Source organism: Polypterus senegalus, chromosome 14 (genome assembly GCF_016835505.1).
Source record: "Polypterus senegalus isolate Bchr_013 chromosome 14, ASM1683550v1, whole genome shotgun sequence".
Taxonomy (NCBI): Eukaryota; Metazoa; Chordata; class Cladistia; order Polypteriformes; family Polypteridae; genus Polypterus; species Polypterus senegalus.
Genome location: NC_053167.1, coordinates 124,496,707 through 124,517,044, shown reverse-complemented (window position 1 = coordinate 124,517,044; position 20,338 = coordinate 124,496,707). Strand labels below are relative to the sequence as shown.

The 20,338-nt window shown below is 39.7% G+C and overlaps 1 protein-coding gene across 1 annotated transcript in view; it reads right to left on the bottom strand.

Moving 5' to 3' along the window:
• Positions 1-20,338, bottom strand: part of LOC120514842 (regulator of G-protein signaling 8-like) — a 91,261-nt gene that overhangs the window by 7,097 nt on the left and 63,826 nt on the right. Inside the window, exon 4 of the mRNA XM_039735439.1 lies at positions 19,029-19,090. Coding sequence (XP_039591373.1) covers positions 19,029-19,090 — 62 coding nt within the window. The remainder of the gene's footprint in view (positions 1-19,028; positions 19,091-20,338) is intronic.

Genomic DNA, 20,338 nt, shown 5'->3' with positions numbered 1-20,338 from the left:
AGCAGAGGGGAAACGTGACTGAGGGTCCTTCACTCTACAGCAGCATACTTTTATAGTGCCTCCCTGTGACTGTGTCTGCTCTTTTTATCTTTAGGAGATTCAGGGGTTTTCTTTCATTTTATCAATGCGTATTGGTATTTGTCATAATATATATGCATTTATTTATTTACTTATTTATTGAGCTTCTCAAAAAAGGCAAATTCCCCCAGGGAAATAAATACATTTCTAAACTTTTAATGTGATTGAGGTTGTCAGTCACCAACAAAAATGCTCATGATGTGTAACTAGAAGATAATAATAAAATCCATGCAGATAAGACAGGCTGTGAGAAAACATGAGTGAAACATATCTCTAAAACACTCATTTGAAAATTATCACCTAATAAAAATATACAACTTGTACATTTTGTACTGACCTGTAAGGCAAAGCTCTTGATTTTACAGGTGGTTAGTGAACTGATCAGAGACAACATGCCATCATAACGTTAGTTGCTGACACTCTAAAAGATGGCAGTGCAGGTTATACGGTCCAGGGGCCTCATGTATAAACGGTGCATATGCACAGAAATGTTGCGTAAAAACATTTCCACGTTCAAATCACGATGTATAAAACCTAAACTTGGCGTAAAGCCACACACATTTCTTTGGTACCTCATACCCCGTCGTACGCAAGTTCTCCGCTCAGTTTTGCAGACTGGCGGCACCCAGCGTCAAAGCAGTGCTACTGTTCCTGTGTGGTTATCCTTTCTTTTCCTGATGCGGCTTAATAAATACACTGAAATTAACCATATAATTTTTATTAGTGTAATGCATCTGATTTTAAGTAGCCTGTAACAATATAATGACCCAGGGAATAGCCATAGTATTCCAAATACCATAACTGCTTTAACATTGTTACTCTTACTGCACCTTCTTCTTTCATCTGCTCCTGTTAAGGGTTGCCACAGCGGATCATCTTTTTCCATATTACTCTCACTGCACCACTCGGAGTATTTATATCACTGTATCTGAGTGGGGAATCACAGCAGCAGCTGATCGGAAAGAGAATTATCGTTATACAGCATCAAGCACACGCTGCCTCAGCCACGGCAAAACGTTTCAAAGCCTTTTCTGTACGGACATTGTGGTTCAGAAACAGTTTCATCCCAAGAACTATAAACGCACTCAATCAATTACTCCTTGTAGAACAGTTTGTACTTATAAGTACAATCACCTCAATGTAAACTTGCACTACAGCTATAATATTGCACAACCTGTTCGACTTTATAAAGCGTGTATTTACATATGATGACAATATCATTTTTAAGATGAAATGCAGCAAAATATGTTGATTATATTATACAGATAGAACTTTAACTTCATTTAAATAATCTGTATTGTTAATAATTAAACATGTGAGGACACGGTTGCTGCAGCGCTAGCAAGTTCACGTATTGTTCCTGCCTTGCGCAGTATATTTTGCTGCGGCTGGCGCAACACTAGAAGGACAGAATAATTAAATGTGTACTATGAAGATATTTCAATGTTCCTTAAAAGTTTTGAAGAATCGTCGTTGTAAGCTTACAGATGTCTTAACGTCTATTACAGAGCTGATTGTGTGGCGATTGGGTATTTGGAAAAAGAAAAGTAAGGACAGGAATTGGGGGTTAGTACGTTTGAAAGAGACAGTACTGCTGCAATAAATTATTTCATTGAAGGTCGCAGCAGCATCTTGTGTGAGACATGGACAATCACTGCGCCACCGTGTTCCCAATTTAATAACATGCTTTCATTCCAATCATCATGAAAATTATATCACGTATGCATCTCAGTATTTTAATTATTCAGAGAGCTGTAATTACGAATGTAATGGATTCTGTTTCCTGTCGGAGAAAGAGAAAGAACAGAAGCATGCAGTGATTCACACACATAGAGCACATTGAAGATCAAATACAAAACAAAGCATTTAACATGCTAATTTAGTTAAGATGGGATTTGAGAAACTAGTAAATTAAATGATTTTAAGATGAAGTTTATGATGTTCTGCTTTAATGACAAAATAAACTACGTGATTAAAGTGGAAATGTCGAGATTGAAATTGACATTTCGTGCTTTTTCCTCACTGTGTGCCTTTTTTTTCTCTGTACCCTAATAAGCTTTCATATGACACTCAGACAGTGGGCTACATCTCACCTTTTCACGGCGACTTTGATATGTGACTTCTTTTTTATTTCAGGCACTGTGTGAATTTGTGAACTCGAGCTTTCGAGTTTCTCCAACACGCTATGTCACTCGATCAACTTCCTTTTGTTGATTATACCACCATTTAAATCAACAAATAGTATGTTTTTCCTTTGCCTCCACTTGGTATTAGCTGAAATTCTTATATGTTCCCCTGTGCTTTTTCCATTGTCTTTTCATAGAACACTGAGCTTAAGGGGTATTTATATTGATTTGCATATTCAAAGAGGCGTAATTCTGGGAGGAATTGGGCGGGACAACAGGTGCGTGCACATGCGTTACTTGCGAAAGTTGGAGTACACACAGATTCCTGCATCTGGATTTTTCTGTGCGTAAGCACATTTCGGCTTTTGTGCTTATGTCATGTTATAGTGCAAATTGTACACACGGCGTTATGCATGAGGCCCTAGGTTTTTGGATTAGTGAATAAAACCTTTCTAAGCGTTTCATTAGCAGTAACTCTTCTTTCATAGTCAGGACTTTGCATGTTTACAGATAAAGAACTTGGTTTGCTTGTTGTTAATCTTGTTTTTTTTGCCTAGAGAAGTGTTGAGGCAGGCTTAGAGTGTAAAGAGCCCTTGTTGTGTTTCAGTCAGTGTATCATCCCTGGCTTAAGTATGTTTTCTTTTTTTTTAGGTTTTGTCATTTTTTTTTAATATAATTTTGTATATTTTCTTACTAATACAGTATTAAATTCACCTTGTCCTTTATTGTATTGATATAATGTTGTGATGTTTACCTACCGTATTGTCATGTTTGTGTTCTGTTAATATAGATAGCTTATTTAGTTGTCTGCCCTGTCTCCTTTATGTTGAGCCAAAGTAGGCGAGGCACTAATCAATTAGCTGAAGTGCTGACGCCAGTTAGTAAGGTGCCTATAAAAAAGTATTCACTATCTTGGATGATTTTACATTTTATTGTTGTTAAACCTCGAATTGGATTTAATTTGGCCTTTTCAATACTGATTAACAGAAAAGAAGATTTTTTAATGCCAAAGTTAAAAAGATCTCTGTGTAGTGGACATTTTGTAGACATTGCATTAAAAGGGATGCTCCTGTTACACTGGAGCTTTTTTATTTGATTTTGATTCCTATTTGTGTTTCTTATTATTTTTTATTTCTGAATTTACTGGCTTCAATTTCTCCTTTGTTTAATGATCTATTTATTTAGTTCTGTATTTTAATTTATTTGTTTACATCTTCATCTTTTAAGCAAAACCTATTTTTCACCCTTTTTCTGCCTTACCTTTTTGTGCTCCTTTGCTTCTTTCAGAATGTTTTTTTTTTTTTTACATTTTTTGTATTCTTTTCCTCCTTTTGATAATTTGTGGCTTTGAAAATCTTTGCCACATTTTTATGCCTGTGCAGGTCATAAGCCTGCCTTTTGAGTTTTTGGCCATGCTCTCTGAGGTGGTGAGGCTGACTCTTTTCATGCCTGCCTGTGATTTTATCAGATCCTGCTTTTGTTATAGAAGCACAAACCCATTATTGAGCTTTGTGAGTGACAAGATCACAACAGCCAGAAAATAAAACCTCGTCTAGTTTGCCACATTTCTGTTGTCTTTATTGCTGCGGCCCCTCCTGTTATAAAGCTTCCTAGACTTCTCTCTATACTGTGCGACTTCCTCCAAGTTTCTTCCCATGGCTCCTCTGTCTCTTGCTTCGTCTATCACCACCTGTTTCTTGGCCTTCCTGCTTTTCTCATTCATACTGGAAATCATCTTTCCACACTGTCCTTGACTGGTCCATGCGCCTTACATGTCCTGACCATCTTATCATTCTCACTACGCCTGTTCCACTCTGCTCCATGTGACCAGTTTTTACTCTCAAATCCTCGTCACTAATTGTTCTTGACCATCGTAATCTTATAATCTGCCACAAGCATTTTCTGCCAAAGAAGGAAGACAAAACTAAATTGTCAAAAATTCACAGGAAAGATTTGAAATCAGAAACACTAAAAATTTTTTCTTAATTGCGTCTGCAATATTGGATAATCAGGAAGTGCACAGAACTGAACTTTATACCATTGTGGTTAGGATATCACACGGCATGTACTGTTGGCTGTAATTTACCATTTACAGTATACTCACATTCAAGTTCTCCGGTCGATAACTTGGGTCTTGATTTTACTGTATAATTTCTAGTATTTTATATTGTCACTCATATAAATCGAATGTGTAAAACTCACGCTATTGGTCCAAGAAATTATGATATGCTAATGCCCACCTGAGAGAGTAACCACCAAATGTATTGTGCCTATGTGACCACAGGGTAATACCTGAACTATTCCAAAGCAACATTTGCACCGATTTGTGTTTTTTGTATCTCACACTCTCATACTCCTTTATCGTAAGAGCATCCCTTATCTACGATGGAGTGTTCGATCAGAAGAAAATATGAAGCTGGTTTTAAATTAAAAGCCATTGAAGTAGCAAAAGAAATTGGTAACTGCGCTGCTGCAACAAAGTTCGATGTGTCTGAGAAACTGATGTGAGATTGGAGGAGGCAAGAAGAAGTAGAAAAAAAATGAAGTGTCATATTTTTGAATGGGTGTATAAGTCGCAGTCTGATTTTATGATCGATTTTTTGGGTTTCAAGACCCAACTTATACGCAAATATATACAGTATGTGTTGTGGACCACCAGGGCGTGTACAGCCTCCCTAACCCGAAACAAACAGGCAGACACAAGTTCCAGTCCAGCACACATGTTCATTTACAGCTGGAGAGTGCTTTTCTCTGCTCCCCACAGCACAGTACATAAAGTACATAGTCTTTTTCCTTCTTCTCTCCTTTCTCCCACCACTCCTCTCCCAGCAAACTTCGTCCACCTCCTCCCGACTCTGTCTCCCTAAATGGAGTGAGGCGGCTCCTTTTATTCAGCTCTTGGGAGAGCTCCAGGTGGCTCATCAATATTACCTGGAATCACTCCCAGGTGTGGTGAAAGTCCATTGTAGGGTTCTGCAGCGCCCCCTGGCAGCCCTCTACAGAACCCAACAGGGCTGTACCAAACTCCAGCTCCCAGCGTGCCCTACGGAAATCTGTGGTATGACAGCCACCCAGGAGGGCTGCCCTCTAGCATCCCAAGGGAGGTAGTGCTTGGAGATGCTCTCTCCCCCGGTTATTCCATCCAGCTTGCGTTCTGGCCGAGGCCACCCGTCACTGTGTTACACATGTGAACATTGGGAGTGTCTTGCGGGAACTGCGTAGTAATAGGGGAATGTTTTGGTGTTACATGGCCATGAACATAATTTCCGCTCCCATTTAGAATGGAGGAGAACCTGTTTTCAGCATTTTGCCCGGTCCATGTGAGATAACCTCTGGCCCAACAAAACTTAAATGAACTGAGAAGATTCTACAACCTTCAGGAGCTAATGATCTCAGTCCATGGAAGGCCACTGTGCCTGCACAGTTCTCGAATGCAACTGGCTGTTAGACATTTTCTAACTTGGTTTAGTATACCTAATATCCTGAACACAGGTGTTTTTTTATGCTAGCCCACAGGAAGGTTAATAGTCTTGGGATTTAAAATCTTTTGCTTCAATGACTGGAGATATTATTTTAAAGATGTGACCAGAAAACAAGATGTGCTGGGATCAAAAGCAATAAAATCAAGCCACTCAAATTCTTAAATATAACACAAAAGTAGGACTCAATGTCAAAGCTGAAGCAGAAAAAAGGAGTAAATAATAAAGAATCACAAGAAAGTCTTGTAAGGATTTATCTACCACACTCAGAGAGAAGAAAGTGACCTTGTAACCCAATTTTTGTACTTAAGGCTGAGGTTATGGTGAATATGCCACACCCATAGCAACCCAGCCTCGATCATGACAACGGGGATGCCAAAGTAACATCTTGCACAGATTCAAGAAAATGGCATCAGGAACGGCTCTGACTCATTTTTACTTTCAAAATTACACTTTGAATTATAAAATAAATACCGTATATACTCACAGATAAGTTCCCCTACGGATAAGTTGGGACTTGATTTTACCGTAAATTGTCTGGTAATTTATAATGTCGGTCATATAAGTCGAATGCAAAAAATTCATGTTATTGGTCCAAGAGATTATGATATGCTAACGCCCACCTGAGAGAGTAACCACTGAGCACACTGGCTTTTTTTTTCTTTGTATTGTGCCTATGTTACCAAACGGTAATAGCCAAACTATTCTGAAGCAACGTTTGCCCTGATTTGTGTTTTTTGTATCTCACACCCTCATACTTTTTTTGTAAGAGCATCCATTATCTACGACAGAGCGTTCGATCAGAAGAGAATTTACAGCGGGTTTTGAATTAAACGTTGTTGATGTAGTGAAAGAAATTGGTATCTGCACTGCTGCAACTCATTTTGATGCATCTGAGAAACTGGTGCAAGATTGGAGGAGGCAAGAAGAGAATTAAGTGTCGCATTTTTAAATGGGCGTATAAGTTGTGGTCTGATTTTTATGATCGATTTTTTTGGTTTCAAGACCTGACTTATACGTCAAAATCCAAACATAATTGTTCAAAGGGTTGAGATGTCCCAAGCCGAATTAAATACCTAACAGAGTCACAACACTACGCCACAGTCTCCCATAAAGTCATATCATTACATAGCATTCTCAAACTTCTGTCTGGCCATGTTATACGAGGCGTGACCCAAAAATAATGAGATTGTTATATTCCTCTGAACATTTCTAAAATGTAATCACCCTCAAAATACTCTCCCAGAGACACAATTCATTTGTCCCGCCACTTTTTCCATTGTTCAAAACTGTTCTGAAACTCTGGCAACGTCCTCTACCTCCTGAAAATGCTTTCCTTTAAGGTCCCTCTTCATTCTTGGAAATAAGAAAAAATCGCAGGGTACAAGGTTTGGGGAGTGGGGTGGGGTGGGGTGGGTGGGACCATTGTCATCCTGTTTTTTATGAGAAACTTAGTGCTGTGTGTGCAGAAGCGTTGTCGTGATGCAGAAGCCAGTCGGTTTCGCCACAATTTGGGTTGTTTTCTTCGCACTACATCACCCAATCACTTGAGCACTTTAAGGTAAAAACCCTTGCCTGGCTCAAAGCTTCTTCTTTGAAAGCCTCTCGAAGCATTGTGATAGCTTCTGTTGCTGTTTCCCCAAAAGGAAACAGAACTTGATGCAAACACGTTATTCTTTCAAATCTGCCATCACAAAATTGACAAAGATGGTAACAGAGGCTCAAGAAAAAAATTACACTGACCTTATAGACCTTTCCCCAAGAACACCACTTGACCAAATGATTCAGAGGGCAGTCTAATACATGCACCTAGCTGGCAAACAACAGAACTAATGTCCCTCCAGCCTCCAGAAAAAAAAAAAAAAATTATTTTTGGGTTCCCCCTTGTACATTTTTAGGGCATCCCTGCTTCTGAACCCATTGTAAAGGAGATGAGGCTTGGTCTCACTTCAGCAGATAAGGCACAGACCAGCTCATCTAAAGAGCTCCTCTTCAATGGCTGACATCTCTAGGGTCACTATGTCACTTTGGGTAATGCTTTGATGTTGTATTGTTCAATAAATCTCTAATATGAGATCACAATTGTGCACTTATGTAATCGCAAAAAGCTGAATTAGCTTATCTAATGTGGCAGGATGCAGTCAAGGAGGCAAGTTCAATGATTCTGTGTGGCCTAACTATTATTGTCTGGTTGACAGTACTCTACATTCATCCTTATTGACTTTGTCTGACTCATTATTCGCTGTGGTAAGCAGTCACGTGCTGCAGTGATGCACTGCTTGACCACTTTCTAATCCCACGATGAATTGCTAAAGCCAGGGTTTTTCTTGGCTCAGAGGGAAATGCCGACATGCCACTTCCTTAATTTCCATTGCCAGCAGGTCGCTGATTTATTTATTTGTATTCTCTTCTGTTCACATCAGATAAGCTGGCCGTGTTCTGGAAAACACTAGTAGAAATGCTCCCTGGGGACACAAGACATTTATAGTCTGAAAATGCTATATTTCAGACTTCTCCAAGTATACAGGGAGTTGGGAATTTTTGTCAGGAGCTTTCTTATATGGTTTGAATTAAAATCAGCGGACCAGTGCTGCTAACGAAAGTCATTCCCACAGTCTTATTTGGTTCAGTGACATTAAGCAACATGTGTTTCACAAGAACACTGGCAGGATGCTAGGGAGACAGAATTCTTTTACTGCTTGAAGATTTATCCATCCATTTACTCACTTTGTAGAATCCATTTGTTACGTCAAGGGAGGCTGGAGCCGATTCTAGATGTATTAAGAGTGAAGGATGCCATTTCATCAGAGGACAAACCCATGCTCTTATATATAGATAATAAAGGAACTATATAATAGATAAACAGACAGATAGATGCATATGAAATGAACTATATAATAGATAAATAGATATGAAAGGCACTACATAATAGATTGATAGATAGATCTAAGAGGAACTAAATAATAGATAAATAGATATGAAAGACACTATATAATAGATAGATAGAAACTGTCGCAGGTGGTTGGGGGGTCGACCCGGCCAGGACGCCCCAGAAGACCGGAAGAGGGCTTACGCCTGACCCAGACCACGTGGGGGTGACCGCTGCCTTGGGAGCCCTGGACCTCAGCACTTCCACCACACCCGGAAGTGCTGGGGGGAAGAGAAGAGGGGACACCCGGAATGCTTCCGGGTGCGCAGCCGGCACTTACGCCACACTAGGGATTGCCGGAGGAAGATTGCCATGGAGCACATCCGGGTGATGATAAAAGGGGCCGCCTTCCTGCATTGAGCGGTGAGAGTTGGGAGTGGAGTATGACAGAGCTCAGGAGAAGGAAAAGAGGCGGCCTGAAGAAGAGTAAGGGATTCGAGTTTGGCCTGGACCTTGGGGTTTGTGAGCACTTTATGAACTGTAAATATGTGTAATAAACGTGTTGTGGGTGAGGTCAACGTGTCCGCCTGTCTGTGTCCGGGCCGGCTACCACAATAGATAGATAGATGTGAAAGGCACTATATAATAGATAGATAGATAGATTCTGTTTCCCTTCGTAATGACTTTTGAAAACTGTCTGGAAGGTGATAGCCCCTCTTTGTATCTCAGAATGGATGAATAGTAATTTTCTCAAGTTAAATAAAGAGAAAACTGAAATTTTAGTGATCAGCAATAATGGATACAATGAGGCTATTAGAAATAAACTGGATACATTAGGATTAAAAGTCAAGACGGAGGTAAAAAGCTTAGGGGTGATTGTTGACTGTAATCTGAATTTTAAATCACATATTAATCAGATCATTAGGACAGCATTTTTTCACTTAAGAAACATAAGTAAAGTTAGACCTCTTTTATCACTGAAAGATGCTGAGAAATTAGTTCACGCGTTTGTTTTCAGTCGACTAGATTACTGTAACGCACTCCTCTCAGGACTACCCAAAAAAGATATAAATCATTTGCAACTAGTGCAGAATGCAGCTGCTAGAATCCTAACTAGGAAAAGAAAATCAGAACGTATTACTCCAGTTTTGATGTCACTACACTGGTTACCTGTGTCATTCAGGATTGACTTTAAAATTCTGCTTATGGTTTATAAAGCCTTAAATAATCTCGCCCCATCTTATATATCGGAATGTCTGACACCTTATATTCCAAATCGTAACCTCAGATCCTCAAATGAGTGTCTCCTTAGAATTCCAAGAACAAAACTTAAAAGAAGTGGTGAGGCGGCCTTCTGCTGTTATGCACCTAAAATCTGGAATAGCCTGCCAATAGGAATTCGCCAGGCTGATACAGTAGAGCACTTTAAAACACTGCTGAAAACACATTACTTTAACATGGCCTTTTTATAACTTCATTTTAATCGTAATTTAACTTAATCCTGATACTCTGTATGTTCAATTCATCATAACAACTATTCATGGTGGCTCTAAAATCGGTACTGACCCCTACTCTCTTTTCTGTTTCTTTTTCCGGTTTCTTTGTGGAGCTCCATGATGCTCAAACAATGATGGACGGATTAAAAGGCAGAAGTCTACGTGACCATCATCATCAAGCCCTTCCGTGAGAATCCTAAATCCAAAGAGGACTGTTTCATTTATGTTAGGTAGAATGCCCAGAGGGGACTGGGCGGTCTCATGGTCTGGAATCCCTACAGATTTTATTTTTCTCCAGCCGTCTGGAGTTTTTTTGTTTTTTCTGTCCCCCCTGGCCATTGAACCTTAGTCTTATTCGATGTTAATGTTGATTTATTTTTTATAATTATGTCTTTCATTTTTCTATTCTTTAATATGTAAAGCACTTTGAGCTACTGTTTGTATGAAAATGTGCTATATAAATAAATGTTGTTGTTGTTGTTGTTGTTGTTGTTGTCTCTTTAATGATTCAATTGATTCTGATTAATCCACCAACCTTAGTATCATCTGCAAACTTAACCAGTGTGTTATTTATATCCCCTTCCAAATCATTTATATATATATATTAACAACGGCAGCGGCCCTAGCCCTGACCCCTCCTGGACACCACTCTTAACATCAGCCAATTCAGATAAGGATCCTCGCACCATCACCCTCTGCTTCCTGAGTTTGAGCCAATTGTACATCCATCTACACATAACATCCCGAACTCCCACTTCTTTCGGTTTAATGCTCTACTCTCATGAGGCACCTTATAAAATGATTTCTGAAAGTCAAGATAAATAATATCATATGCTCCACTTTGATCATACCCTTTCCTCATAGAATTCCAGTATTTTGGTAAAACACGACCTTCCTCTTCTGAATCCATGCTGTCTTTTCAGTAAAACTCCTTTTCTTGCCATGTGTTACTTGTATCTGTCCTCTTACCCATTATATATAATGCGGTCATATTTGCCATTTTAAGTTATTTGGAATTTCCCCAGTGCACAGTGATCTCCAAAAAATATGTGTAATGAGATAGATAGATAGATAGATAGATAGATAGATAGATAGATAGATAGATAGATAGATAGATAGAAAAGGCACTATATAAAAGATAGATAGATAGATAGATAGATAGATAGATAGATAGATAGATAGATAGATAGATAGATAGATAGATAGTCAGTTACAGGCAGTGTGGTGCAGTGGTTAAGACTTTTTTCACCTAAAACCCTCATGTTGTGTGTTCAGATCCTGACACAGTGTGCAAGTCACTTCACCTGCCTGTACTCCAGTTGGAAAAAGAAAAGAAATTTAACCAGTTAGGCACCTTGAGCATAATAATAATAATAATACATTTTATTTATAGGCGCCTTTCAAACACTCAAGGACACCGTACACTTTACACAACACCCAACACACAATACAGTACAATGTTTACATAGAGAAGGCAAGTTTAAAAAGATGAGTTTTAACTGAAGACTAACTGAAGCATGGGAAAGATGCAATATAAATAAAGTGTATTATTATTACCTCAAATGTTGTAAGTCACTTTGGATAAAGGCATCAGCCAAATCAATAAATGTACAGGGTGTTTTACATTTGTAGTTAATTCTGAGCTCTTTGCAGAGAACTATTTTATTTTGACATCAAAGTGTTTTTTATCTGATCAATGTTGAGAAAGATAAATTAAATCCACTGTGATTCATTTTTGTATTCTAGCCATGGTACCTTTCAAAGATTAGTAATAGAATAATTTAAAAATATTTGCTATCTATCACTTATGCTATGTGTACCTTCAGTGCCTCTCCTCTGTATTTGTGTGTATCTTTATATTCATTATCATACTTATTATTATACAGTTACTTTCTTCCTACATCCATGTCATGTTTACATCTATTCCTTCTATTTATGATATTGTCACATTTTGACACAACCTGATACTTTTCTTGTACCTTTAGATATCATAAATGTGTACTGGTCAGCGCTGCACTGTTTTCATTTGTACCACTATCTGTCCTGCACTGTTCCGCCATGTTTGCACATGCTTGAGTTGTGTGAACGTCTCTTCTCTGGCACTGTGTCATCATCTTCAAGGCATCCTTCTCACCTCCTGTCTGGTTTTATACTTTCCGTCTCTGAGGGTGACTGTCTCAGCATGCCTCATATGTGCCTTCTCTCCTCCTTATGTGTCTCACACTCAAACTTCCTTTTTCATTGTTCCACCAAAGCCAAACTAACCAATCACACTAAAGCCAAACTGATCAATCAAATTGTTCTGAGGGACTGCACACACAGACCTTAGAGTTTTATTATACAGTTGATCAATAATATTTTAAAGCTTCCAAGGGTGTGATTACTTTTGATAGGCACTGTATAGAGAACTGGACCTGGATTCGAGCATTGCTGGGGATCACCGTAGCCAAGGAGGACTGTGGATCAAAGCCAATTAATTAATTTAGTTATTATTGGTAAATCTGAACAAAGAATATGTTAACATTTCTCTGACATGCTTAGATAGCTCAGGTTTACGAAAGGCCAAAGCTTACCCCTGTATTGTATTGTATTTTTGAGGTGGCCGTTATAGACTGGCCATCTAGAGTTGTGAAGAGAATAGAGAATTTTTTATTGACACCATTCCATGCCCAATCTGCCTAGAAAGGGGTCTCTCTCTGAATTGCCTTTCCCAAGATTTTGGCTGGCAGGAAATGTGGCATAGTGGTGAAGACTTTGGACTTTAACCTCTGAGGCTGTGCAGTCCAAGAGCACCATTTCGGGGGTGACAAGGGGGGTGACTGCCCGAAGGCCCCACTTTTGAGGTCCGCATGTCCCGTTCGAGTGGATTTGTCAAGTTATATTCTCCAGTTATATTTTGATAAAGTCTGCGTGTTATCTTTCAAAAATTTAGCTGAATACTTTAATGAGAAAATCTGGTGTATGTTATCATTATTTTTATTAAATTCACATGCAAGTTTATAGAGTCCACACATACCGGTAACAGCATTTGATGTAACTGGCCCAGCTTGGGGTTGGTCAGCCCTAGGCCCCGCAAACCCCTAAAGCCGCCTCTGGTGGAGTCAAATTCCATTACTGAAATTATGTTACTATCAACAAGTCACTTCACCTGCCTGTGATCCAATTGGAAAAAAGATGTTGTAAGTCTCCTCAGATAAATCTATCTATCTATCTATCTATCTATCTATCTATCTATCTATCTATCTTTTATTTAGTGCCATTCATATCTATCTATCTATCTATCTATCTATCTATCTATCTATCTATCTATCTATCTATCTATCTATCTATCTATCTATCTAAAGGTGTCAGCCAAATAAGTAAATGCGAACAGATCAGTGAGAACAAAAGTGTCAAGCGGTGTACCACAGTGCTGCCCAGTGAGTATCATGTTCAAGTCAACTGGAACAAAGTGGCAGCCCCATGAAAACTGGATGGCTTTCACTCCTGGACTGTCAGTCATCACCATTAGAACTGAGCCCTGAGCACACAGATGTATTGTTCTGTTTGCTGGAGAATCAGTAATGAATGCCAGCAGTCTCTGTCTCAGACAGTCTCATATAAACAAAACAGATGAGTTATAATAAGCTCAACTGAGAATCATTATCATTAGGGAATGCAGCTACTGTAATGTAGGAAAAGGATGTGAAAACAGAAACATATGGACATTCTCAAATTTGCTATATCCAATTCATGGATAAAACCTAGCTGGTCTGGGATCAAGGCAGGAAACATCCCTGGACTGGGCACCAGTCCTTCACAGCAAAATTAGAGTCACTAGTTTATCTAACACATGATCTGTAGTGAGAGTATGGAGCAGGTTGAGGAGATCCTGCAGAGATGGAGATCTGCTCTAGAGAGGAGAGGAATGAAGGTCAGCAGGAACACCAAGACATAATACATGTGTGTGACTGAGAGGGAGATCAGTGGAGTGATGAGGATGCGGGGAGTAGAGCTGGCAAAGGTGGATGAGTTTAAATACTTAGGGTCAACAGTACAGAGTAATGGGGATTGTGGAAGAGAGGTGAAAAAGAGAATAGAATGGGTGGAGAAGAGTGAAAGGGAAGGTCTACAGAACGGTAATGAGACTAGCTATGTTATATGGGCTGGAGAAGGTGACACTGACCAAAAGACAGGAGATAGAGCTGGAGGTGGCAGAGTTAAAGATGCTACGATTTGCATTGGGTGTGACGAGGATGGGCAGGATTAGAAATAAAGACATTAGAGGGTCAGCTCAGGTTGGAAGGTTGGGAGACAAAGTCAGAGAGGCGAGATTGTGTTGGTTTGGACATGTGCAGAGGAGAAGTGCTGAGTATATTGGGAGAAGGATGTTAAAGATAGAGCTGCCAGGCAAGAGGAGAAGAGGAAGGCCTAAGAGAAGGTTTATGAGGGAACATGCAGGTGATGGGTGTGACAGAGCAAGATGGAGAGGGCAGGAAGAGATGGAAAAAGATGATCGGCTGTGGCGACCCCTAATGGGTTCAGCCAAAAGCAGAAGATGAAGTTTATCCAACATATAAAACAAGAAAACTGGGCAAACTCCACAAAGACCATAAATGGGTGAAGGATTTGAACCCATGGCACCATATACAGTATACTAACCATTCTGACATCCAGAGCGTAATCTATTCAGGTCACCTAGAGAAACATGGCAGCCCTAGAGGCGAAGGCAGTATTAACTCCTGGGCTATGTCAGGTGTGTTTTGTCCCTACAACACAAATTCTTATCTTCAGATTGTAGGGAAACAGCACCTGTGCACAGCGCATTATGAGTGGACAACGCTCAACCTAAGATCATTTTGTAATATGGCCATGCTAATGTTACAAGGGAAGGAAATAACAATTGAGGATTATTCCTAGTAGACTGCATTTCTTAGACACAGGAAGAATTGCTTAATCTGCAAGACCATTGGATACGACCCAAAAAATATGAGTCTGGTCAGTGGAAAGTCTGCTGCGGTTTCATGGAGTGCACGTTTGCATCCATCAGTCTGGAATTTCCCAGAGTGCCAAAGTTCGCTTCTGTCAAGCACTAGAAACTCTTTAACAGGGAAACTCCTTTGTCGTCTGCTCTGTGACATTTGGACCACACGATTGCGCAACAGATATGCAGAAACGCATACTGGAAGACAAGTGCAAGAATAAGGGGGAAATGGAAAGTGGATAAAGCACCGCTGACTCACACCGTGACCCTGACCGGGTTACTTCACTCGCCAGCAATCCAACTGTGGAAATGATGAAACTGTGCTGTCAATAAGCTATTAGGTCGCTTAATATACAGCGGGGAAAATACGTATCTATGGAAAGAACTGAAGATCAGAGTTAATAGAAAAGCCCCCTTCAAGATTTGAAGACAATTTGTGTGGAAGAATGGGCCAAAATCCTACCTGAGCAATGCATGGGATTCGTTTCTCCATACAGGTGGCGTCTTGAAGTTGTCATTACCAACAAAGGCTTTTCTACTAAGCATGAAATAAACTTCACTAAGCGTGTTCAATCCTTATTCCCTGTGTCATTCCACTTTATAACACATAACTTAATTTATGGACTTATTTGTTTTAATATCTTTGTATGTGTGGATGTACTTGGGTCATTGCCAACATCTGCTGAAAATTTCATGTCAATAGCCGCATTAGCATAACATATTTACTGAGAAAAATGTTGACGTGTTCAATATTTATTTTCCCTGATGGAAATTCAGTCCTCATCACTGACACAGTGGGTTTTAGATGGAAAGATTTGACCTTGAACAGACAGCAAACTTAAATATAGTGTTGAGTGTAAGGTTATACAATAGCCACTCATACTGACATCTACATTAGGACATTCAGCCCAACAAACCTCACCAGTCCTATCCACTTAATTATGTTGAGTTTTGAAGGGCACTAAAGCTCTCCTGTCTACCTCACTACCTTGTCACTTATTCCATGTGTCTGGGGTTCCCTGCATGAAGAAAAAATGCCTAATGCTTGTGCAAAAATCACCCTTAGAAAGTTTCCCACTGTGTCCCTGTGTTCTTGCTGAACTCAATTTAAAGTCACGGTCTCGATCCACTGACCAAATTCACTGTCATAATTTTAAACACAATTATTATATTACTTCTTAATGTCCTATAGCTTCAACTCAAAAGTGTCAGCTCTTCCTCATAACTCATCTCCTGTAGTACTGGAATCATCCTAGTTGCTCTTCTCTGGACTTTTTCTATCACTGCTATGTGTTTTTTGTAGCCCATTGACCAAATTGATGAGGCCTAACCAGAGGTTAAAGCCTGAGCAGAACCTCTTCACACAAAGGGCGTTATATAGCTTCACATTCGCGTTCAGAAGCCTTCATAATGGCTTCTGAACACTGCCTCCCAATTGATAGTGCTGAGTCCACTACGACTCCTAAGTCCTTCTTATAAGTTGTACTTTGATTTTCAGACCTCCCATTGTGTATTCAAACCTTACATTTTTACTTCGTATGTGTAATACTTTACATTTACTGACATTAAATTTCATCTGCCACAAATCTGCCCGAGCCTGTGTGCTGTTCAAGTCCTTCTGTAAAGATATACTGTAACGGATTCCAGATTATCTGCCAATTAACCCATCTTGGTATCATCTGCAAACTTAACCAGCTTGTTACTTATATTCCTGTCCATATCATTTATATACGAGTAATGGCGTACCGCACGATAACGTGCAGTGAATACACTTGACATGAGCATTCCTAGTTTTCATCCTCTTTCTCTGTCTCTGTTTAGTATTCATTTGCTCAGAGATTGATGTGCTTGCTCCTTCCTGAGCAGCTCTTCTTTTCTCCACCCTAGCAGCCTGCTGCTTCTCTTCTTTCGTTGGCATCTTTTTGCATTAAAACTGATTAAGTTAGTTTTTTTGTTGCAATTACTTAGTACGTTTTCTTTCATTTTTCACTTAAGCTGGCACTTAAATCTTCAATCTGACTCAAGGATGATTAGCAAAGGTGGTAGGGAATGAGAACTGCGCCCATACGCATGCGCCGCATGGCAGCCCTGCTGTGCGCTGCCGAGAGTTGATTCTACAATAAAACAAAATAAAAATAAAAAGAGTAAGCTGCCTCGCAGTTAGGAGACCCGGGTTCACTTTCCGGGTCCTCCCTGCGTGGAGTTTGCGTGTTCTCCCCGTGTCTGCGTGGGTTTCCTCCGGGCACTCCGGTTTCCTCCCACAATCCAAAGACATGCAGGTTAGGTGGATTGGCCCTAGTATGTGCTTGGTGTGTGGGTGTGTTTGTGGGTGTCCTGCGGTGGGTTGGCACCCTGCCCTGGATTGGTTCCTGCCTTGTGCCCTGTGTTGGCTGGGATTGGCTCCAGCAGACCCCCGTGACCCTGTGTTCGGATTCAGCGGGTTAGAAAATGGATGGATGGATGGAATAAAAATCATCACCCCGAAAGCAGATAATAGACATCAAGTAGTATGTGTACCAAATTTCAAGTCAATAGGTGAAACTATTCTGTTTCTGTCCCCCCTGGCCATTGAACCTTACTCTTATTCGATGTTAATGTTGATTTATTTTGTTTTATAATTGTGTCTTTCATTTTTCTATTCTTTAATATGTAAAGCACTTTGAGCTACTGTTTGTATGAAAATGTGCTATATAAATAAATGTTGTTGTTGTTGTTGTTGAAACGGTTTGTGAGCCACAGGTGATTTAAAATACTGGGCAGACAAACGAACAGCCATGGTAGCATATTATATAAGAAGATATTTAAAATAGCAGCGGCCCCCTGCTGGACACCACACTTAATTTCACCCAATTCACCATCACGCTCTGCGTCCTGTGTCTGAGCCAATTCTGCACTCATCTAAAAACATCACCCTGAACTCCCACTTCTTTCAGTTTGATGCCCAACCTCTCAAGTGGCACCTTATCAAATACACTTTGAAAGTCCGGATAAATAATATCATTTGCTCCACTTTGATCATATCCTTTGGTTACTTCCTCATAGAATTTCAGCATGTTAGTAAAACACAACCTCCCTCATCTGAACCCATGCTGACTGTTCAGTAAAACCCCTGTTCTTGCCATGTGTTACTTGTATCTGACCTATTACCCTTTTTATATAATGAGATTATATTTGCCATTTTCAAGTCATTCAGAATTTTTCTAGTGCACAGTGACCTCCTAAAATATGCATCAAGAGTTGATAGATAGATAGATAGATAGATAGATAGATAGATAGATAGATAGATAGCAGCACAGTGTCCCTGCTTCTGCGCTGGGACTTTGGGATCCACACACAGACCACAGAATAAGTGCCCCCTACTGGCCTGGCCAACAACTGTTCTAGCAGTAACCACTGCTTTTCCCGGTTGGTCTTCCATCCAAGTACTGGCCAGGTCTAAGGATGCTTAGCTTTAGATAGATGACCTAATCTGAACTGCATTTGGTATGGCTGCTAGAGTCTTTCAGTCCCTGCTAGCACTGGGACCTATTCTAAACAACAAAAACTAACTCAATTAAAACACTGTATTCTTAGTTATAGCAAGAAAGTTCTATCTCTTACTAACTTTACAGGAGGTAAAATACTGTACTATTTTCTATGACTAAGCAAACACTAATATGAATTTAACTTAAAGCATTAACTTTCTAAGATTACAAGATTACAAATATATTTATTCTTCATATACCAGGAATTGGTGATGGGGAGCTTATCTGGGCAACACTAGGCACATGGCAAGGACAAACCAATGCACGGAAATGCCTTCTGATTGCAGGCCACAGTAACAAAAAAAACATCAGTTAACTCAACACAGGATGGAAATAAAGGAAGCCACCTCAAGTTCCAGATAGTCGGGAATCAAACCCAGGTCATTGGAAATGTGCAGCCGTAGCGCTGACTGTGATGCTCCTATGCCATTTTTGGAATTCTACAAATTATTTAAGTGCATGATAACTTGTATTCAAGTTCTAGTATACTCACATTTATGAGACAGAAGGACATCAAAAGATTCTGTCCACCTCAATGCTTCTTCTGTGGATAACCTGGCAAAATGAAGACAGCATTATATGTCTTGTAAAGTACGCAGCGTTCTGCTAAAAAATATAGAATGAATTACTTATTAACTAGCGACTGGAGCCCGATTGAATTGGGCTACAAATTCTACGTTTGTGAAATCCATACTTTCTTTGCAAAGAATTGTTTGTTTTGTTAAGTGCTTGAAATGATTTTGTTATCATGGCACTGATTTGTGCTTAAAATAGACCTTTTTGGCCGATGTAATGAAGAGCTTCCTGTTTAAATGGGGCTGCGAGATGTGAACTCAGCTCCTCGGCGCACCTCATTTGATTTTTTCCAGCAAACAAATTTTCAAAATAAACCATATTTTACGACTCTAATCAGAGTCGATGTAATAATAATTATGTTGGCGTGATCATTTTAGATCTGAGATCGGCTAAAATTTAAATAATGACCGTTGTTAATACCCAGCCATCATTACTCTGTTTGCCAATAGATGTCAGAAGGACAGATGCCAAAACCGAACTGCCCAAAGCTGGATTTCGGCGTACCAAGCAAATGGCGATACGTTCTAAATTACTTGCGGTTCTGGAGCTGTTGAAGGGTTTCAGTCAGTCGACGATGTTAGTCCTGGAAAGTACGCCCCACCAAACCAACGTTCCAAAAACCACCCAAACTTACTGTAGCATTCAAACATTCTTAGCCAATCATGCAATACTGCGTCCGTGTTTGCCACGTTGTGTTCTAACTGCAGAGGCAGAGTCCCATTGCATGGTTCTAACTTGTATTGAGTCGAAGTATTGACGCGAACACCATACATACAGATAGTATCAAATTATATATAAGGATATGCAACTTCTACTCTTTCATTCCCAGATCTACAGTCCCCCTAATGGCCAATCTAATGTGGATACAGTAGCATGTTGGTTGTTGTATGTTCAGAATTCTCCTTCAGAGAGTTTTTAAACTTTTTTTTACCTTTTCTCTTAACATCCACCTTCTAATAATTCAACAAACAAAGTGCATCACATAACTTTAATAAAGATACAGTATATTGAGGTCTGCTTCTCAATAATCCAGACAGTATGTCAATTTTAAATATCCACTTTGCCTGATTAAGGTGGCAGGGAGCAAAAGACTGTCTGAGTGCCCAAACACACTGGGCAGAAAACAGCACAAGATGGCTCACCTGATCACATAGCACTCAAACACAAACATTTGTAACGGGCTAGTTTTAATTTAACTGGATAGTAAAGATGGATATAAGCGGGATG